The sequence below is a fragment of the Cheilinus undulatus genome, linkage group 23, assembly GCF_018320785.1.
Source record: "Cheilinus undulatus linkage group 23, ASM1832078v1, whole genome shotgun sequence".
Classification (NCBI taxonomy): Eukaryota; Metazoa; Chordata; class Actinopteri; order Labriformes; family Labridae; genus Cheilinus; species Cheilinus undulatus.
In genome coordinates, this window is record NC_054887.1 from 3,980,494 (window position 1) to 4,003,266 (window position 22,773).

A 22,773-nucleotide genomic window follows, 5' to 3' on the forward strand; every position below is an offset into this window, starting at 1 on the left:
CAAAAAGAAAGCTAAAATGGGCGCAAATATGTGGCCTACAGTGGCGAGAATGGACAAAAAGGAGGCAAAAATAGACTAAAGGCACAAAAATTGGCAAATACAGCAAAATGCAGCTAAAATAGGTAAAAATTTGCTAAAATATATATTACAGAAAGGGGCCAAATTGCTCAAAAAGTGTCAAAAACATGGCATAATGGAGCAAAAATGGGTATAAAGTGGCAAAAAAAAGGGCAATGAAGGGCAATTTTCTGGGTTTATCAGGGGCCAATTATCTAGGTTTATCAGGGGCCATTCTCTGGGTTTAGCCGGGGCCATTTTCTGGGTTTCTCAGGGGCCATTCTCTGGGTTTCTCAGGGGCCATTCTCTGGGTTTCTCAGGGGCCATTCTCTAGGTTTATCAGGGGCCATTCTCTGGGTTTATCAGGGGCCATTCTCTGGGTTTCTCAGGGACCATTCTCTGGGTTTATCAGGGGCATTCTCTGGGTTTCTCAGGGGCCATTCTCTGGGTTTCTCAGGGGCCGTTCTCTGCGTTTATCAGGGGCTGTTTTCTGGGTTTATCAGGGGCCAATTATCTGGGTTTATCTGGGGCCCATTTGCTGGGTTTATCTGGGGCCCATTTCCTGGGTTTATCTGGGGCCGTTTTCTGGGTTTATCCGGGGTCATTCTCTGGGTTTATCCAGGGCCATTCTCTGCGTTTATCAGGGGCCATTTTCTGGGTTTACCAGGGGCCAATTATCTGGGTTTATCTGGGGCCCATTTCCTGGGTTTATCTGGGGCCCATTTCCTGGGTTTATCAGGGGCCGTTTTCTGGGTTTATCCGGGGTCATTCTCTGGGTTTATCCAGGGCCATTCTCTGCGTTTATCAGGGGCCATTTTCTGGGTTTATCAGGGGCCAATTATCTAGGTTTATCAGGGGCCATTCTCTGGGTTTAGCCGGGGCCATTTTCTGGGTTTCTCAGGGGCCATTCTCTGGGTTTCTCAGGGGCCATTCTCTAGGTTTATCAGGGGCCATTCTCTGGGTTTATCAGGGGCCATTTTCTGGGTTTCTCAGGAGCCATTCTCTGGGTTTATCAGGGGCCATTCTCTGGGTTTATCAGGGGCCATTCTCTGGGTTTATCAGGGGCCCATTCTCTGGGTTTATCAGGAGCCCATTCTCTGGGTTTATCAGGGGCCCATTCTCTGGGTTTATCAGGAGCCCATTCTCTGGGTTTATCAGGGGCCATTCTCTGGGTTTCTCAGGGACCATTCTCTGGGTTTATCAGGGGCATTCTCTGGGTTTCTCAGGGGCCATTCTCTGGGTTTCTCAGGGGCCATTCTCTGGGTTTCTCAGGGGCCGTTCTCTGGATCTATCAGGGCCTGGACTATTCTGTGGAGGTGTTAACTGACACTGTTACTGTAAATAACATGAACCTTAAGTCATTCTTATAAGGAGCCATTAGGACACTGCAATAATAACAGACTTTGCAGGGTGTTTTGCATAGACTTATCTAATATTTTTATCTAATATTTTTTTATATTTATCCTAATTGGTCAAAAATGCTTAATAAATAGCCATAAGGGTGGAACTGCATTTGCTTACTTCCTAATGGTTTGATCCTTGTAGAGCAATGTGGTCTGTTCCTGAGTCACTGAGCTTAAAAAATCTCTTCAAAACGCACCAGTTAGCCAAACCTTTTGAATAAAGTCCTTCACAGAGCAGAATATTTTAGTGTAATCTTACTCCTTCACCCACATTTCCATCCTGCTGCTGAAAATATTCACTGAAGCACCAAACGTGCATGAATCTTTCACAGGAAATGGCTTCAAACAGACTATTTCACACTGTTAAGTGGCATTTACCCAAACCCCAAAATCAAACCGTACTGTTTATATTACTCAGCACTGTTTCATCTTTTGAACTGTTTTTGGAGGTTTGATGGAGAAATGGGAACAAACTGACAGTGCTGTGAGACAGGCTCACACTATTTTTTCAATAGATATGTTTATAGTAATGACAAATCTAATACCACAAGGCTGAACCTTTCCTTCTTCATTGTAAGAGTTAACATTATGCAATCTGCAGGGCACTTCTCAAAGTCTGATGTTTTTTAAAACAGGAACATGAAGCAAGTGTGCTCACTATGCATCGCCTTTGTTGGAGCTTTAAAGCTCACACATCATGCAAAATACACATTTTCTGGCTTTCCTACTAAAAATATGTGCCCCTGGCCTGTCCACGATCCCCCAAGAATTAAAAAAAATATAAAAATCCATTCCCCTCCCCCCTGTCTTTCTCCACCTTTAAGGAAATGTGTGCTAAAACAAGCCGTTCTCAGACTTTCCCTCATGATGTCATATGGGGAGTTAGCCACGCCCCCAGATTCGGTGGACCCTCCTGCTTGGAAGAAAGTTCAGCCCTCCTCTCAGATGGCAGCTGAGAGGAGGATCAGGAGCACTACATCCAGTTCCTCAGAGGGGCGAAGTCAGACAGCTTGGTAACATTTAAAGCTACAAACACAGGATGTTCCTTCTGAGCAGAGGAGGTTTTAGGCATGCAAAAATCCAATACTGGAGTGTACTGGAGTTTGTTTTTTGTTTTTTGTTTTTTTTTACCTCCGCCAAGGAGGTTATGTGATCGGCAGGGTTTGTTAGTTTGTTAGTTAGTTCACTAGTTTGTTTGTTATCAACATAACTCAAAAAGTTGTGGATGGATTTTGATGAAATTTTCAGGAAATGTCAGAAATGGCATAAGGAAGAACTGATTAGATTTTGGGAGTGATATGGATCACTGTCTGGATCCAGGAATTTTTTGAAGGATTCTGTACTGTTGGGAGATAGGGCTAATGGCAGAGCTCTGCGCTCTCCGAGTGCTTTTGTAGTTTTTAAATGTGACCTTTAACATCTGATGTGTGCTGTAACGGATCAACTACCTTTCACTTTTACCACGTGCTACAGCAATTAGGATTATAACGACTTGAACTGTTTAAAGGTGTGACTCACTTGTTTTAAATCCACGATGGATCAAAAAAACAAGACGTGGCTTAACAGCTCTAAGATGTGGCTCTAACAGGTCTTTCACAATAAAAGTCTGGACTTGGCGCTTTTATTGTGAACACCCATGTTAGGAAATGTGGTGTCAGTAGAGCTTAAGACACCTCAGCAGGAGAGAAATGAAACTTAAACTACAGGTGCAGATGGAGAACTAAAAGTACAGTGACTTACAAGAATATTTATCTGTGAACTTATGTTCTAGTTCAGCAGCCTATGGCATTACAAGTTTGTTTTAGGGGGGAGCCTAATCTGTATCAAGTGTTTGAGTAGGTATAATAACAAAACTGTGTTTTTTTTTGCATGCATTAAGAGTGATTTTAAAAGCACACAATTCATGATTATGGGCAAAAGATTACTAGCTACTTTTGAGGCTGCTCACTTCTTTTCAATGCTTTGGAGACTCGACACATTTTCCAAACAGCAGCTTGTTTCTGTTACATCAGCTGTGACTGTGCAGTCAGAGGCTGATAAATCCTCTGACTGAATCAATTGTTTCTGTCAATGTCTAGTGAAATCATCCGTGGGTGGGAATGTGTTGAAGCCTCTCAGTAACCCTGAGTGTCAGCGCAACTTAATGAGACTGCTTTATTCACAGAGCTGTTTCTATCTGCTGATAACTCTATGAAGAGTGGTCCAAAAGCAATCAGAGCAACACATTACCCACAAATGCAGAAAATCTTTTGATAAATATATATTAGGAATGCTTGTTTAGTTTTTCTAATGAGAACACTCACCACGATCTGATCTTCATTGGCAGGAGAGACACTGCTGTCATCAAAGTTGTACCACTTCCCGTCGTCTTTGTTCTTGGCGTAAGCAGTATCTGCACAGGGGATTAAGAGATTAACACAAGAGATTATAATATAATACAGGTGTGACATTTAAATGGTGGTTTAGTAACTTCTAGGACTGTGTCTCTATGTACTTAGAATCCTGTAAGTTTTTCAATCTCCTTTTGTAGGTGAAACTGATCAAATTTGAATTTCAATACAATTATCTCCAAGGTACCCAAATCTGGTAATTAAAGTCATTTTTGAAGACGTGTATTCAGTGATTTAGACCTGATGAAAAACATTCAGGCTACAGGCAATACTGCTGCTGTCACAGATACACTGGCATGAGGCTTGAGGCAGATGCTTAATTACAGATGTGAAGCTAATCCCATGATCAGCAGCACCTTGTCCCAGTTCTTGAGAATGCTGCGGCCTCATACACGGTCCATTAAAGACATGGCTCTGCCTATTATTGTTTCAGTTACAGCTGCAGGGTTTTTGTAATGTGGTCACAGCAGGCAGATTTTTTTGGGCTTCTTTCCAATAATTTGACAAGGAAAATGAGAGACCAAACATGGGGAGAAGTAAGGGAAGACATGCGTCAAACAGCACCAGAACTCAGCATTGATCCTATAGGTCCCTATAGATTCCTATTTTGATGACGCTCAAATGTCTGGTGGGGGTCAGGAAATACATACATTGAGTACGATCCCTTCACTTTACAAAACAGTGATTTTTTTTTTTTTTTTTTAAGATTTATTTTTGGCTTTTTTGCCTTTATTTGAGGACAGTGGATAGAGTCGGAAACAGGGAAGAGAGCAGGGAGAGACATGCAGGAAATAGTGCCATGGGCCTTAACCACTCAACTACCGGCGCACCACAAAACAGTGATTTTTACCACAGTTTAACTGGTTTACTGGGTGTGGAGGTGATCAATATCACAAGTAAGTGAGTCATGCAGACCTCCTACTATGTCTGTCTCAGGGGTGTCAAACTCAATCAAAGCAGGGGCCAGATTCTGGATTCAGGTCTAACCTGAGGGCCTAACACGGTCATCTTTTTAACCAGAAACCTTCAACCTCATTTCACCAGTAATAAAATATGAAAAAAAAAAACTTAGCGCTGATGTTAAATTATTTTGACATATAAAAAGTTAAAAAGATTAGTTTAAAGACTCCCAATCTGAGAAAAGTAAATTTATTAGTTCAAGAAGGTCAAAACATGAAAAAGAAAAATAATATTTTTTCAATTTCAAATGTAATAGAAATAAAGTCAAGAAAGTCAAATCATTTTAAAAGGTCAAAATATGAAATAAAATATGTAATAATAAAATTAAAAGTCAAAATTTGATTCAAAATTTTAAATTGCGAGTCTATAAGGTCAAACTATGGGATTATGAAGTCCAAGATTGGAGTTGAAAATATGAGAGAAAATACAAAAAAAAAATGGTTAAAAAGAATTATGAATCTTAAAGCTCAAAATATTATATGAGAGGTCAAAATTATGAGTTAAAATGCTCAGAGTACAAAAAAAAAGTCAAAATCCTAAGTTTGAGTCCTAATTGTGAGATGCTAAATTGAAAATGTGAAATTAAAACACAATTAATTTCTTTTCCAACATTCCTGGCTTCATATTTAAATATTTTTCCTCCTTACTTTCTCAGATTTTATGACTTAACAAGGATATCTTAAATCATAAAGGATAAGTTTACATTTTTATACTTGAGGAAATCTGCAGACCTCATACTGATGGGCCACTTATAACAGAAATATGAGATCATCTTTCGGGCCGGATTTAACTGTTGCACAGGCCGGATTTTGCCCCCGGACCTTGAGTTGACACCCCTGGTCTAGCTAGATGAAGGGAGTCTTAGTCTTGGGGACTTGGTTCGGAACCCAAACTGTAGCATCGTTGCACTTTCCTATGGTTTGGTTCACATTCACATTACCCAAACGAACCAAACCCTAAGTTTGTGGCGCTGTCATCCCACACAAAGAGCAGTGCAGAGGAAAAGGAGAGGTAGAAGAAGAATTCATCTCCTTCCACCAATCCTTTTTCCACAGAGACAATGAAAAACACTGAATTTATGCTGTCCTGGTGTTTCTGACCCCCACCATTTTGAGCGGACCAGAATCCACTTGTTTGGTCGGCACCAGAGTTCGTGTGAGCGTTTGCACCACTCCAAACAAAGCAGACCAGGGAAAACGGACCAGAGTTTGTTTAAAGCAGGCCAAACAGCTCTGGTGTGAATGTGCCCTTAGAAAGAGGGCAATGCTGTGTATACAACAACGCTGGGCTCACAGGGTCAATGCAAAGTTCAGTATGTGAAGAAATGAGAGACTGTCCCCAATTTTCTCCCCCTGGTCTATCTATAATAGAAGTAGGAGGGGAGATTTGAAGTCTTAAGATTATTTAAAGACCCAAAAAAGAAAATAATAGAAGTCTGAGTAAATGTAATCAATGACATAAAAATACACCGCATTCAACTGGCATAATTCAGGCAGACAGAAAAAGCATTAGAATGTCAGTTTTTACCTAATATTGTTGACTACTACCAGGTCAACAATGTTCTCTGCACTCTGTGTACTACGCTTTTTTATGAGATGACTTAAGGAAAAGGATTTGTCGACCAGATGCAGCAGGCAGAACAAGGCATGTCTACAGCATCCAACAACACTCCTGAACTTTTCTCCATGTCTGCACAGAAAACATGCAAGTTCTTTTTAGGGTAACCACTGTGATGCAATCAGAAAATCTCCACTTCCACCATCTTTGGTTAAAAAAGGGCTGTGTATCTGCTCTTTCTCTTAAAAATTGGCAAAATCATGGATATTTTATCCTTTAGGCATACTGAAGTATGGAGAATTTGACAACTTTAGTGTGTCTGGATATCAGCCTAACATCTGTATACTTGAAAAATTATTTTCATAACTCCTGTGACTCCTTCCTCACATAGAAATAGGTACATGTTAGTTATCCCTGACAACTCTCGTTACAGTCTACATCCTCAAAACTCTGAGACAAGCATATGTTTGGCAGCAATTATAACAGAATGACAATGCAAAATGCAGAGAGCCCCTGCTGTAGCGCCTGTGGTGAGTTCAGAGTGAAACAAAGCTCTGTTTGATATGGACCATCAAACAGCTGTCATAACTGATGTGAACACAAAGCTTGTTAGCCGCTGCAATCACTGCGTTTCAGGCATATGATTAATAATCATTTAAACAACATGTTTCTTGATTGTGCTGCTTGTTGGTTCAGAAAAGAACACACAGCTACAAAAAAAGGAGTCTAGTTTTGCAGTTTAAATTATTATTGACAAAACTAAAGGATGCAAACAGGACAAGGTTAAAAGCTGTGTGATGGATCTTACAGTGGCCGCCACCCATCCCGCCGTAGTGGTTTGACACAGCTATGAGGTCATAGCGACAGGGCCCAGCGTTAGGGTTGATCAGGAACTCGGACATGTCCAGGTCTCTGCAGGAAGAACAGCATACAGTAATCCAGGTCATTACATGCTTTAAAAAGATGTCAAACAGTACAGAAATAAGTCTGCAATTAACAGTTTGATGCTTAATACTTTACAGCTCTTTATATGTATGAAAATGAACAAAGTTCAAGCGTATGTGAATATGTGATTTCACCCTCATTCACTTTGTAAGTCCACATAAACAACATAAGAAGTATGGTTATTAAATAATGAGACTGCATTTAAAAGAATAAAACCGCTGACTTAAATATTATAGGTAAGATATTCACGAACAACTGCTGTGACTTTCCGATCAGTAGCGTCTTTAGTTCCCTACTGGCTACTGCTAGTGCACGTTTTTGCTATAGTGGCAGAAAATGATTAGCCTAAAAGTTGAGTAGTAGGTTTGTGCAGATAAAGGCATAATGAGGAAGGTTTCTGCCAGACAAATTCATGGGATTAAGAGAGCAGATGCTAAAATGCCATTACAAAGCAGCAAACAGGTATTTGAAGCTGCTGGTGCCTCTGGAGTCCCACCAACCTCAAGGTGTAGGATCCTCCATAGACTTGCAGTCGTGCATAAACCTACTATTCAGCCCCCCCTAACCAATGCTCACAATCAGAAACGGTTGCAGTGGGCCCAGAAATACATGAAGACTCATTTTCAAACAGTCTTGTTGACTGATGAGTGCCGTGCAACCCTGGATGGTCCAGATGGAGGAGTAGTGGATGGTTAATGGATGGCCATCATGTCCCAACAAGGCTGTGACATCAACAAGGAGGGGCGGAGTCATGTTCTGGGCCTGAATCATGGGGAGAGAGCTGGTAGGCCCCTTTAGGGTCCCTGAAGGTGTGAAAATGACCTCAGCAAAGTATATAGAGATTCTGACTGACCACTTTCTTCCATGGTACAAAAAGAAGAACAGTGCCTTCCGTGGCAAAATGATCTTCATGCATGACAATGCTCCATCTCATGCTGCAAAGAATCCCTCTGTGTCATTGGCTGCTATGGGCATAAAAGGAGAGAAACTCATGGTGTGGCCCCCATCCTCCCATGACCTCAACCCTACTGAGAACCTACTAGCATCCTCAAGCTAAAGATCTATGAGGGTGGGAGGCAGTTCACATCAAAACAGCAGCTCTGGGAGGATATTCTGACATCTTGTAAAGAAATTCAAGCTGAAACTCTCAAAAAACTCTCAAGTTCAATGGATTCAAGAATAGTGAAGGTGATATCAAAGACGGGCTCCTATGTTAACATGGAACTTGGCCTGTTAAGATGTTTTTGATTGAAATAGCTTTGATTTCAGTAAATATAACCTCCTAATGCTGTAAATTCAACAAATGACCATTTTCAGTTCTTTGCAACCTATAAAATGTTTGAAACTCTGTTGTGCATAATAATTTGCAACAGTGCAGTTTTTTTTTTTTTTTTTTTTTTTGAAAAAAGAAGTTATTATTGGGAACTTTGTTTAATACAATCCGAATTATGCTCTAATGGTTGATGACTTGAAAATGTAATGACGCATCGACTATCTAGGAAAATCAGAGAAAAATATCATTTGCATAATAATTTGGAACGCAGTGTATTGGTGAAATTGAACAAAACAGCAGCCAAATCTTTTGGTAAATTAAATGAGGTGTATGGAAACAGTGCATGTCACATGCACATGTGTGTGAATGGAGCTAAAGATTTAGTGAAGGCAGAGGGGATGTCCAAGACCATGAGGGTTCTAGGCACCCATGCACATCAAAAACTGAATTCTAAAATAACTTAACTTTTACTTGCTGCACTGGCAGCCATTTCTGCAGTCATTACACATTTTTTTCTATTTATTATTATTTTTATTTTTTTTGCAGTATCTCCAAATAAGATATTTATCTGCACTTAACAGGTTAAACAGACAAAAACTTCAACAGACTTGAGCTTTTGTTATGATACGGTAAAAGAAATCTGAAAAATTCCCCCAGTATCTTTATTGCAGTCAGAAAAAGTTGAATTATTGTGTTAGTTTGACTAAAACTGGACAAATTTATTTAAACATTTGTTTGAATTAAATCACACTCAATGAATTTATCCAAATGTACAAAGGACTAGCAGACCTACATTAGGGATGTAACTAACAGGTATTTGGATTGTGGACTAGTCACTGACTATTTAAACATTTATTCCACAATTAGAGTGGATTTTCCCTCATTTATTGAGGGGCTGGTGATAATGCACGCTGTAAGATTTTCATTATATTCAGTCTGGTAATACCATCACTATCTTCAAATAAATAAAGTTACATATAATTAAAATAAATGATACAAGTTTGCTCCAGTGTTAACTGTAAGAGAAGAAGAATAAAATAAAAAAAGGAGAGATGAGGATGAAAGTGAGAGAAAAATCACTGTGTGGCTTTAACTTTAAACAGTTAAGATATGGCAAAAAAAAGAGAAAGAAATCAAAAAAGATACAGGCTACGTCTAATGCTCCCACACTACCGTGATGCTCCTAGGATAAGCAAGAGCCACTTTACAAATATCACAAATAATCTTTATGTTACAGGAGAAGCAGAGTTCAGTATGTGACCAACTGAAAGAGAGTGTTTCACACATACACACACTCGCTGTGTGAGAGAGGGAGAGAGGAGGAATAGCGATTGTTAACTAAAAGGATGAGCTGGGTGAATGTTCCCTTTCAGCTCTGAGTGCAACATTAAACGTCCCAACTACCAAAGACTCAAACTGGGCTCCTGTGTCTGCTCATTGCTTTATTCCAACCATTTAAAACAGCAGGGTTAGCCCCAAAGTTAGCGTCAGTGCTGCAACAGACAATTAAGTCTACACTGTGCTTCCTGGCTTTCATCAGGGCTCTGTAGCCGTGAGTTTAACACTTCCATCTGCAGTGTTGAGGGTAAATGCTCACGAGGTTGTACATTTTGGGTCACAGGGTTGATACTCTGGCCCCTGCCTTAATGCTATAATTTTTTGTTGCTGATTGGCACCCAACTCTATAATTCTCAACTTTACTCACACATCAATAACCTCATTAAATCCCGTTACTTCCACTTAAGAAAAATTAATACAACCAAATCAACTCTGAATTAGTCAGTCTGCAAATACTCGACTTCCAACAAGTTCAGAATGCTGCTGCTTGGATTTTAAAGGTCATATAGACTTATTTATGGCGTTTCAAACCTAGTAGTGCGGCCACTGTTTTATCCTTTTAGTCTGTATTTATTAATACATTTTTTTTTTTTATGGATTTGTATTGTGCTGTATGTTTCATGCTATCAGATTTTTTGTAAAGCACTTTGGGGTGTTGTAAAGGACTGTATAAATAAAGCGTTTTTACATTTACAAAATGTTAGTACAATCAAGAAGAAGGAGGTCCATAGTAACCAGAAAAAGAAGAAAGGGCATGTTCCCATCTTCTGCAACCACGGTGAGCAAAGTAGTGAAATCAATACTGTATCTGAGAAAAGTTTAGACATTCATCCTGTCCCATGTATTCTTGGTATACAATCTGTGGCACTAAACCTTAGCCCCGCTGAAGCTGAAGCTGCTCAGGGTGCTTGGGGTGGAAAACGGGTTCAGTTTGTGATCTCATAATGTGTATTGTACATTCTAATGCTGAACCCTGATAACTAATAAATATACTTGGGGGAAAAAAAAAAACAAGGTGAGCACACTCCTGTAAATAAATCAATTCTCCTGCTGTGCATAAAGACTGTAGCTTAGTTTAAATGCTTACACTAAGTTTAAACTATATTGGGCAAACACGTTTTTGTAATGTCTTTCAATAACGAACAAAAAACAATAGAAAAACACATAAAGGAAGAAGTCTGTTTTTTTTTTAAGAGGAGGTGTTTTCATCTCCTGTTGTAGGTGTCCTCTAGAGCTGTGTATACTGAACGAGAACAAAGTAGATCAGTATGGGAAAACAGAAAACAATGGCTAAACTGCTGAAAATGCAGTGTTGTTCTGCAGTGATTTATCGCCTTTCCCTCTGTGTTTGTGTCTCTAAGTGTGTGCGATGGTGCTGGTGCGTACCTGAGCGGAAAATCAACAAGGGAGTCCAGTTTATCCCTCATATAACGGCTATAGGAGAAGCGTTTCAGATGGACCACCAGCACCGGCGGCAGAGACCACAGATCCAGCTTCTTTGTGGCCTGTTGGTGCTGCTTACAGTTTGGACAGTACCTGCAAGAGAAATGATCCCGCATGTTTTAGTATTAGACTAAAAGCTGGTGAAGCCATCTGCCTGTGAGATATTTCTTTGATTGTTATGTGTTCCTCACCATGGATCTTCAGCTCCCAGTTTTTCCTTGGTGGTGAACAGCTCGATGCAGTCCTTGAGCTTAAAGAAAGCTTTCTTCTGAGGTTTGTACTCCATGCTCTCATGTTTTTCAAAGTCCTGCTCTCAGTCACACACACAAATACAAACATATACAGCTTTTAGAGAGCACTGCTGTCTCTCTGGGCATGTTACACCCCTACACTGTAATAAAAACAAACAAGTGAACACTTATCCGAGACGAAGCTGAACTAAATCCCCTCACAATACTTTTCCAAGAGTTGGAATGTGCATTTCATTCTAGCCTCAACCTTTTTTGTGCTGGTCAAGGTGAAGCTTTAACACTAGCTTTTTAATGCAGAGGCTGCTGCAGGAATCTAATCAGTGACCTTCTGCTTTAACACTTTTGTCTGGGTCACATCACCACATCTTATAACCTGATGGCTGGCTGCACTTTTCAGACACCTAACACTAAGCATGCTGAGAGGTGGACCAGCTGCTCTGCTGTATTAATTCAATTAAAATATCTATCAGAGGATGTCGTCCAATTCTAAAGTTGGCTTTACCTCCACAACAGTCTCATCAAAGTATTTCTTCTTGATCTCTGGTTCCCAGTCCAAGGAGAGATATGAACGGTCTGTAAAAACGAGGAGAGCTTAGAAACACGATTCTTAAGATTTCTACACTTCAGGAATCATCATTCAGTCAGTTCAGTGGGTTTTTTTAATCTATGGCACTTCTGCCAGTACTTACAAACTCAGAAAAATTAGATACAGCCTTTTAAACTGTGAATAGTGGTATAAATAACAACGTGAATGATCAGGAACTATTTTACTTTAAATCCTACATGTGTCCTTACCACTGAGCCGGAGGTGTCCCTCATCAAAGCGGATCTGCCGAGTGTCCTCCTTGATGAGTGAGAAGTCCGTTTTTCCCATGTTATTAAACTGGAATGTAAAAAGTCTCTTTCTGTTGTGCCCCGCCGTCTGCTGGCCTTTAGTGGAATTCTGTGGGCCAACCACGCCGTTCTCCAGCTCGTTGTCCCCGCCCACAGAGTCCTCTGATTGACTGTTGTCATTTTCTGAGGGTAGCTCTTGATCCTGACTGGACTCGTCGTCCTGCTCATCCGTCTCCATCTCACCTGAGAGAGGACAAGTGAGATTGTGAAGCGACCCCAAAGAACAATTGCATAGATAACACAAATAAGGCTGAACAATGTTGGAAAAAACAGGCACTGCAACATTTTTTCTTTATGCTATATAAATTGCTATGTTTCTATTAACAAAAAAAAATAAAATTAAGCCAGATAAATAAAGGGTCTTTAATGTGCGTTTATATATTTTTAGGGCCTGAGCACCTGCCTCAGTCAGCCAGGACCCTATTGTATCTGTAGGCAGAATTTTTCTGGCAAATGAGTTGCTAATTTGGGGTATTTATGTGCTAAAATACTCATCAAACTTTACAGAAAATTGTCCCCCAGTGGAAATTTTGTGGAACTGGGGCCCCAAACATGAGATAAGGGACTGGGTAAGAGCTATATGCATGAAAATCGGTGCACATACGTTTCATGATTAGACAAAAACAAAAGTATCTTGGGGCCTAAAATGTATAGGAAGTACACCATAAACAGCTAGAGGTCTTAATTTTGGCACTTTTTGGTTATTCAAAAGTTTCATATCTTAATGAACTAGTCAGAGGGATTCCATTTGTTTTACCCTCATTTTCTTTTGCCTATACTAGACAACCTGGAGATCTAATGTGCGAACTGGGAGTTGTCACCATGGGGGGGGGGGGGGACTGGAGCCCAAACTTAAACTACTCTTTTGTACATTTTTTTGCAGTGAAAATATTTTTTTATTCAACCTTCATTTAACCAGGTTATTTCCACTGAGATCAAAGATTTCTTTTCCAAGGGAGACTTGGCCAAGAATGGTAGCAATACAGTTTCAAATATCAAACACATTCAAACTCACACAGTTCACAATAACAATAGAAAAAAAGTGGCATACAGACAGTTTGGTTTCAACAGTTTTCACTAAAGATTTAAACATTTTAGAGACAACAGGCTCTGGAGTTTAAATTCATTGTTCCAAGCAAAAGGAGCAGAAAACCTAAAAGCCTTCTTTCCCAACTCAGTTTGGACTTTGGGAACAACAAATTGCTTGGACTAGTTCAAAAGCATGCTGAAATTTGCAAAGGCTTGTGCAGGCGTAGGTGCACAGCTGTAGATAACAATATCGTCAGCATAAAAATGAAACAAGGAATTGGGCACATTCTGTCCAAGCTGATTTCTATACAGAGTAAACAACAGGGGGCCCAGTAAAGACCCTTGAGGCATCCCCTTCTCAGTTCTTAGTATCTTGGAGGTAACGCCCTCTAATTGCCTGGGTTCTATCATTCAGATAGTTAGCAAACCACCCAACAGCATGATCCAAAAACCCAGTAGCTTTAAGATGGTCAAATAAAACACTGTGATCCACAGTGTCACAGAACTTGGAGAAGTCAAGAGACAAACAACACTGTTGTACAAGGCTTCAAGAATGTCGTTCACAACTTTCAAGGCAGCAGTAGTCGTACTGTGATTTTTTTTGAAACACCAATAATGCCTCCTAACTTTTTTAATGCTTATGTCAATTATCACTAAACTTCAGTGGGATGATTACACATTGATCCCGAATACATTTGTGCAATAAGCCAATATCATGACTTTGTCAAAGCGCCCCTGGCAATTGAGTATTTACGCCTCTAATTTTTTTATATTTCCCTCTAAATATTCAGCCCCCGCACACCATACAGCCTAGGCCTATGATTTTTGGTCTGCATATGGGCCATCATAAGACCTACAAAAAAGCCTCTTGGAGGCATGCCCAAATCCCAACAGGAAGTCAACCAGCTTCATCTCTATTTCAAAATAAGGCATTTTAATGGTGCTAAATGACTTTAACCCATTATATCTTTAGTAGACAGTATTCTGTGACCTTCTGCTCTTTTTTGCAACAACAGTATCACACCCACATGCAAACATCTTATCATAGCGCCCCCCACTGGCAACAAGAAGTGGCACAAATGGGTCAAATCTTCATTCATCTTATTGTGTTTAACTCAATGAACTTTGATTTTGAAAGAAAGGACACAACACAGATATGTTTCATTGAAAGATGTCTCACTGTGGTGAACATTTAAATATCTCGCCAATTTGACAGAAAGTATGCGCAACTCTCATACCAAACATTTGATAGCCTTCAAATTTCACATGTAGGATCATACATATTCGAAGGTAAATTCCATCATTTTGTTGTAGCACCCCTACTGGCAAAAGTAAGTGACACAACTGCGCCACTTCTTTATTGCAAGCAATTTGTAATCTTGCCATTTCACAGGAAGTTACCATATCTCTCTCAGCTGTTTGACTCTCAGGATGCCATCTCTTAAATCAGCAAAAAAAGTCTGCGACCCGATGCAACTTGTCCAAATAACTGACAGTTTAGAACAGAGCTCCCTTCTCTAAAATCTGACTGTGATTTTAGTCAAACTAAAATGGAAGTTCATTAAAGAAAAAGCACAGAAGCAGGAGCATGACGTGCCCCATGCCACCTGACTATCCCACATCGCGGTGATGTGACTATTGTGCACGCACACATCCACACATATTGTTCAACCAAAAAAAATAAGTCTTATTACAACATGCATGTTGTTGGTGTTTGTGCACTCACTTGGTGACCCTTCCTCCAGCAGTCCATTTGTTGCGTTTCCGTTGACAGTGTGTTGTTTGGCTGGCTGTGTCTCTTCACAATCCTCCTCTTCCTCCTCTACAGAAGATCGCACGAACCGACTGCAAACATAACATTTATAGTTTTAGCAACTATTTGTAAAACTTCCTGTGCTTATATTCATCTACAAACTAAAGTACTATGTGTTCTAACTTCTGGATTGCCTGCCAAATTTATCATCAGCCATCAGCCGCTGAGACTCTTCAAAAGGGATTTTATAATCAACAACAGAGCTAAATGAGGGTACCAGAGGCGAAGCAGCAGCATGTTGTAGAGTTTGTCTTCACTGAGGGTTCTGGGCACGGCGATGAGGAAAGGCTGTCCAAACAGCGGTGTGCTGGTGTGGTTGTAGCCCGACTGTTTGTACTTCTCCCTTAGGTGCACTGGGATCACTACATGGTCCGTGTCCTCCACCCTGTTCACCGCCAACTCAAAGCTGAGAGAAGAGGCAAGGTCAGAGTGAAAAATGAATCTTAATGTCTACATTACAAAATTTGAGTTCAGTGTGAGCCATTTCTTTTATGCAAAACCACACTAAAGTTACGAAAAAGGTGGTCATAAATTAGCTGATTAATCCACAGGCTTTCAACAAATCAAAAATGTAAATCTCTTATATAACCAGGGATCATTGCTGGGCTAAGCTCTCCCTTTCATAAGCAATAAATAAATATTCAGTAAAAATGAGAAAATTAGTCACATGTTATCACTAAATGTGCAATCACATCCTGTTAGGGTCACGTTTGTAGTGTAAATGAATGACATGTGCTTAATCTGCTGGTTTTCTGGGTTAAATTCACTCAGGCCACACTGCTTTTACACCACTAACACTACGGCAGCATTACAGGCTGATTCCAAGAAACTAGCACAGCATTGATTAACCAAAAAGCTAACTATTTTGCCTCACGTTGTCCAAACAGACAGTTTCTTAAGATTAAATGTTATTGATTGTAGGCCTGGGCGATATGGCCTAGAAAATTATATCACGGTATTTTTCTTGCCTTTGACGATAATGGTATTGTGTCACGGTATTACAAAATTAAAATGAGATAATGCTTTTGAATCCAAATTCAAGTGTTATTAACTCCCTTCTCCCCTTAAAACAAGCCTTTGATGGCATACTCAATTTATCTGTAAGTATAGGAACACAGAAAACATGTTTTATTTTTTTAAGTCTCTCTAGGGTTACTTCTGTCAAACTGCACTCCAAGTTTCGTATTTCATCTCCGAGTTTTTATCAAAAGCTCTTTTTATAAAAAAACGTATTATTGTTATTACTATTATTAAGAAGATTAAAGTGTAACAAATAATGATAGAGTTTAGAATTCACATTATTTTTGTTTGGTTCTAAAGCCTCATAACAAGCAAGAATGAAGGGTAGAAAGAAAGCTGCTGTTTATGCTAGACATCAGACTGCAATCATTGTATCAAAGGAGGCATGCATCGGTGGACTTTATCCTCTCTGTCAAGTTGCAGAGCCTGTATCAGACATCACTCTGACTACTGCAGCCACTGATAGAAAGCTTGTCCCTAATCGATCTGATGAGATAACTGATCAACCAATCATTGTAAGGCTCCCCACTGATGGATCGTTACACCTCTTCCAGCTACCACCATCTTTTAAAAGACTCGCAGCCACACTCACACGTAGATATCGTCTCTCTCCATGATGCTGCTGAGGTTTTCGTTGGTGGCAAAGATCCGGTGGAAGCGGTGGTTGTAGATGTCAGTTACAATCATCTGGAGGATAAAAATGACAGTGGTTAGAAGAATCTTAGAGTTTAATGCGGATAAATCAGACACATTAATCCATTCCTGAGGCAATGAAAACACACTTATAGCAGAGTCCAGAGCTCTAGGTCTGAATATAAGCTTTTTGATCAGAGTTTGTTACCTGAGTTGGAAAAAAACTTTGTTTCATTTGCAACTCTCCCTGTTCTGTTTTTTTAACCAAGTATCTCTTTCCCTTGATCTAAAAGGAATAAAAAGATTCCCCCTCTAGCAGCTTAATCTGTGTGCACAGGGACAGTTTAAAAGGGAATAAGCTATTTTTGTCTGTGCTGTGTGAGGAGTTGTCAGCATTATCGTGTGATACTGCACAGAGCAGAGCAGACTGGGATGTTTTTTACCTTCTCAGCAGGCACCCCGGACAGGTTGGAGAGAGCGGTGCACAGGTCAGAGATGTAACCCACCTTTGGCACCGTCAGCTTATACTGAAATGGAAATACGACACCATCAAACAACAGCTTTCACGTGTGTTCATAATGAGGGGTCAGACTCTTTAAACAGTGAATGTTACCTGTGTTGGTTTGGCTAGAGCATCTAGTCGGACCAGATAGACCTCCAGGGTCCGCTCCTTCTTCATGGGCAGGGGGAGGGTCAAGTAGCAGAAAGGATCAAAAGTCACAGACACCTTGGAGCACACAGGACACACCAGGGTGGACTTGAAAAGGCCGTGGAAGATGTCCACGATGATGGAGTCGTTTCTCTTGATGTGGTTCTCCCACGCCTCCTCTGCCACAACCTGAAATCAGCAGGAAACGCCAAACTGCTTTGATGAAACCAAATAAGACTTCAGCAATGGGACTGCTGAGAAGGGTCTCTTCTTTATATATACAGTGCCAATAAATCTCCTTGCATGACTCATCTTTTAAATCCATTCTAGAAATCACTCATGGTCAACATTATTCCATTAACAAAAATTGTTTTAAATCCTCTTTAATATCTCAGACTTCTACAAAGTGATTTCAATTACATCAAAACATGTAATGTAAAAGAAGTGACTGCATAAATATTCACCCCCCTCAAGTCAGAGTTCATGGCTTGAGGGGGGTGAGGAGTTCATTTTACTCTCTACCTTAACAGACCCTCCAGGGCCGGCTGCCAAGAAGCATCCCCACAGCATGATGCTGCCACCACCCGACTTCACAGTGGGGATGGTGTGTTTGTGGTGATGTGCAGTCTTTGGCGTCTTATCTGATGGCCTAAAAAGCTCCATTTTGGTCTCATCAGACCAAAGAACTTTCTCCCACAAGCCTTCTGGTGAACTCTAGTCCAGACTGAATCTGAGTTTTCTTCATCAGTGTCTTTCTCTTTGCCACTCTCCCATAAAGCTCTGACTGGTGAAGAACCTGGCCAACAGTTGTTCTCTGCAGAGTCTCTTCCATCTCAGCTGCTGAACTTGGAACTCCTTCAGAGTAGTCATAGGTGTCTTGGTGGCCTCTCTCACTAGTCTCCTCCTATGGCACATGTGCCATATTCCTTTATTTCTTCATGATGGATTTAACTGAACTCCCGGATGTTCAGTGCCTTGGAAATGTTTTTGCATCCAACCCCGACTTATACTTTCCAACAATCTTTTCTCTGCATTGATGGAGTGTTCCTTTGTCTTCATGGTGTAATGGTGGCCAGGAATACTGACTAACTAGTGACTGGACCTTCCATTCACTGCACTCAACTGATCCCCCTCTCACTAATATGAGACTACTGGCACCAACTGGCTACACCTCTAATGAAATGAAGGGAGTGAATATTTATGTAGTAATTCATTGTCCATTGCATATTTTGATTTCACTGAGATTACAGTGTATACATTAAAGGGGTTTTTTTTTGTCAAAAAAGTCCAATTATATTGACCATGATTGATTTATAAAACCAATAAAAGGATAAAATACTTTTGTATCAGCAACATTTTGCTTTTAATTTTTTCAGAATTTGAAAGGTATTCGATGTAGATCATATAGAACATAACATCCTCTATGCATTCATCTAATTGCTTTACGGTAAATCTTACCTTATCAGGCCTGCCGTTAGCGTCTTTAAGTTGGATGTAAGGCTTCTTCCTGATGCGGTTCAAGTCCTCATGAAGGCCGTCAAGTAAAAAGGCCAGCAGCTCATGAGAGTCCTGCTGTTGGTAGCCCGAAAACTGTGGGGCAAAGCGGCCCACCTGGGTCTAGAGGTGGGAAACAAAATTTTAGAAGGGCATGCTAGTAGGCATGAAAACAGAACCAAATTTAAAGCTTTTTCCAAATTATGTAAATCAAATGCAGTCATTTGAACAGTCTCTGCAAAATGCTAATATTCTCTTATCTTAAGCCACTTTAAACCCCACATTTTAAGGGCAGCACTTGCACCCAAATCTACAGACATCAAATCTCCTTCAATGAGTTTTTAGCCCAACTAAAATCATCGTATGATTCGGATGCCTCTCTTTAATTTACGAAAGCAAACTACAGATGCATTTTAAAAAATAGAATATCATGTAAACACTCATTTTTCCCTGTGTTTAACTTTATAAAGTCAAATTTCCATATTCCCTAGATTCATCTCATAGAAAACAAAACATATGGTGGAAAAGCCCAATTTGCAAAGCTTTCCTGAGCCTTCAATCTCTTACTCTGGTTCAGGACACAAAACCACAACCATGGGGAAGACTGCTGACTTAACGAATGTCCACAAGACAATCTTCAAAGCCCTCCACAGAATGTCACTTCTGGAAGAGCTGGCTGTTCCCAGAGGCTGTATCACAGCATATTTTGGAGGGTTGACTGGAAAGAAATTAGTGGTAATAGAAGGAGCAGAAGCAACAGGGATGAGCTCAGCTTTCAGAGGACTGTCAGACAAATCAGCTTCAAGAAGTTAAGGGAGTTTCACAAGAAGTGGACTGAGTCTGGAGTCAGTGGATAAAGAGCCACCTCACAGATGAGTCCAGGAAATGGACTACAAGTGTCATGTCAAGCCAACCCTGAACCTCAGACAATGTCATCAGCATCTCACCTAGGCTAAGGGGAAAAACCGGACCATCGCCATATGGTCCAAAGTCCTCTTCTCAGATGAAACTAAAGTTTGCATTTCTTTTGTAAAAGAAAGTACCAGAGTCTGGAGGAAGATCAGAGAGGCCCAGAATCCAAGGGACTTACAGTCCAGTGTTTTCAGTTTCCACTGTCAGTGATGGTTTGGGATGCACTGGTCTTTATCAAGTCCAGAGTCAATGCTATCAGCCGTCCACCAGAAGATTTCTCAAGAAAAAATCTTTATGGAGATACTTTTTTCTTTTTTACATGCCCACTGTGAAGCCAGAACTACCAGAAACTGGTTTGCTGACCATGGTACTGTGTTTGATTGGCATGGCAACTGGTCTGGCCTGAACCCCATAGAGCAGGCCTATTAAATAAACGGCCAAGGGGCCACATGCGGCCCAGAACAACCCCCAATGCTCAGCCTGTGGTCGTGTCAGAGATGCAGAGGGCAACCTGTTTGGCAAGTTTTCATAAATTCCCACAGTATTTCAGATCTTGAATGCAACACTCCACTTAGCCTAGCAACAGTATACCTACAATGTTTTGAAGCGTGGTTAGCGATGCTGACAGAAGTAGCCACAAAATACCAAGGATAAAACATGTCATTTTCAACTGTAGCTTCAACGGTGCAAATTCTTTTTTCCACTGTAAGATATGCCTGGTTAAGATGTGACCAAAATTATTATTTACAGAATTTCATTCATTCTGTTTATTTAATTATTTATTCCTGTGAAAAAGACATTTCTACTACCACAGGTTATGTTCAAATACAGCTCTGCTGTTGTGTTTTTATGCACTTTTTGATGTGCTTTTGTCATGTTGCAAAATTTAAAAGGGAAACTGTGAATAAAAAGTGAATTTTTTTCATCAAACTGATCTATATTGGTTCGAAATTTGACAGCTGCTTACTAGGTGCCAAACATGTCCACCCTGGCTACATTGATTCTAAAATTTGGCCCAGTTGAATGTATAATTGAATAGCCACATCACATACGTTGATGCAATTTGTGCATCCAACCAATTACTGAGTGCATAAATGAGCGATATTTTAAGGAGGGTTTACATTTCCATATTACAAATCCTTTATTTGGACTGACACTTTGTGATGTTCTAATATTGTGAGAGGGATTTTTTGATTTTTGTGACAAAAACAAACTTTTTCATGATATTTTCGTGTTTTTAGATGCACCTGTAGTTGTCTTGCACCCCTGTCACTCATGTAGGTATCAGCTGAGTTGCCAAACACAATGATGCCAAAAGAAAGCCTTTTTTTTTTCAACTTTTCCACTCCAAAGATTGATTTTCAGTTGTGCATTAGACATTCAAAATAAACCATCCTGATTTGTCCCACATGGCTGCAACAGTGAGCAAAACTAGGCCTTTACAGGAGCTTCAACAGAGACAATGTACTCCATTAAAGGATTTTTAACAGGCTTAAACACTGCTATGTTATGTCTTTCTTGGTCAGCTCCATTCCTACCTGCTTGTTTATACGGTAATGATAAAATGATTTATAAAACAAGATTTGTTTAAGCTTCAAGGATAGCACATCTAGAGACCCTCTCCTCCTAAATTCTATTAACTATTTCTGCAGAGGACATAGCTGTTTAAAGAATCTTTCTGACTCAAGTTTTCTGCAGGTAATTACCTTGAAAGGCCTTGGGGTGACGTAGCTGTATTTGCCCGACCACAGCTGCTTGATAAGCTCGGCATAGGCTCTGGCAATCTCCCCCTTCATGCCCAACGGGTTGTCCTCATTCAGCTCATCTGTATACTTGTCTTTGAGGAAGTAGTCCGTCAGCGGGGGGATATTGCTTAAACACTGAGGGGGGCAAAAAATGCAGGAGAGGACACTTATCACCACAGGATGGATTAAAGCTCTTCACACGTCCATACATAAATTCATTTCTTCAGCGGATCTTTGAAATTCCTCTAACCAAAAAGCTCTAAAAGAAAAAAGCTTTGCTCGACTGCATAGCATTTCCTGAAGGCATGCTGTTACCTGCACTGCAGAATTCATGAAACACGTGTTGCCCAGGTTGGAAAGTCCACAAAGGCCTGAGCGCTCACTCTGCCTGCTCTGGTCTGAGTAGTCATAGCTGTTGCTGTAGGGATGGTACGACGGTAGACTGTAGCTTGAATTCTTCACACTGTGCAGTGAACAAATTCCATAAAGAGGCAGGTTATATAAGCTGCATAAAGTTTTTCAAATTGCTGAAAGCAAGGAAAAGTTGTTGAAGAGACAAATGCAAAAGTGTTACATCTATTTTTAGCTTTTTATACAGATAAAGTTGCAAAAACCTCAAAGCAAGACATTCAAACTACCATAAATACAACTTCAGGTCTCTAAAGGGGACCACATTTGAAACTTTGAGTAGATACTGCTTTAAATCAACAATATCAAGCATATTTCTATATGTCCTTGGTGCTCAAAATTTGTGCAAATTCTTGCACAATATCATCCTTGCAAATATGCAAAACATTACCATTGTTTTTGCACATTTTTGACACTACGCTCTCCCTTTCCTTGTGGTTCAAAATATGACTGACGCCTTCTTAAAGCTTTGCCACTTGTTGATAAAATCATCAATCAAAAGTATTGTCAATCAAAGCCATAAAACAAAACCATAAAGAACTCAAAGCTAGGCCCACAA

The 22,773-nt window shown here is 40.2% G+C and overlaps 1 protein-coding gene across 4 annotated transcripts in view; it reads right to left on the reverse strand.

The window, feature by feature from the left end:
- Nucleotides 1-22,773, reverse strand: part of LOC121505422 (ubiquitin carboxyl-terminal hydrolase 15-like) — a 48,667-nt gene that overhangs the window by 3,066 nt on the left and 22,828 nt on the right. For all 4 annotated transcript variants that reach the window (XM_041780746.1, XM_041780748.1, XM_041780747.1 and 1 more), the window contains 14 exons: nt 22,122-22,269; nt 21,768-21,941; nt 19,114-19,272; nt 17,620-17,844; nt 17,450-17,533; nt 16,966-17,060; nt 15,571-15,759; nt 15,267-15,385; nt 12,413-12,694; nt 12,120-12,190; nt 11,558-11,673; nt 11,310-11,459; nt 7,176-7,279; nt 3,764-3,852 (listed from right to left, as the gene is read on the reverse strand). In XM_041780746.1, the coding sequence (XP_041636680.1) occupies nt 3,764-3,852; nt 7,176-7,279; nt 11,310-11,459; nt 11,558-11,673; nt 12,120-12,190; nt 12,413-12,694; nt 15,267-15,385; nt 15,571-15,759; nt 16,966-17,060; nt 17,450-17,533; nt 17,620-17,844; nt 19,114-19,272; nt 21,768-21,941; nt 22,122-22,269 (2,005 nt within the window). The remainder of the gene's footprint in view (nt 1-3,763; nt 3,853-7,175; nt 7,280-11,309; nt 11,460-11,557; nt 11,674-12,119; nt 12,191-12,412; nt 12,695-15,266; nt 15,386-15,570; nt 15,760-16,965; nt 17,061-17,449; nt 17,534-17,619; nt 17,845-19,113; nt 19,273-21,767; nt 21,942-22,121; nt 22,270-22,773) is intronic.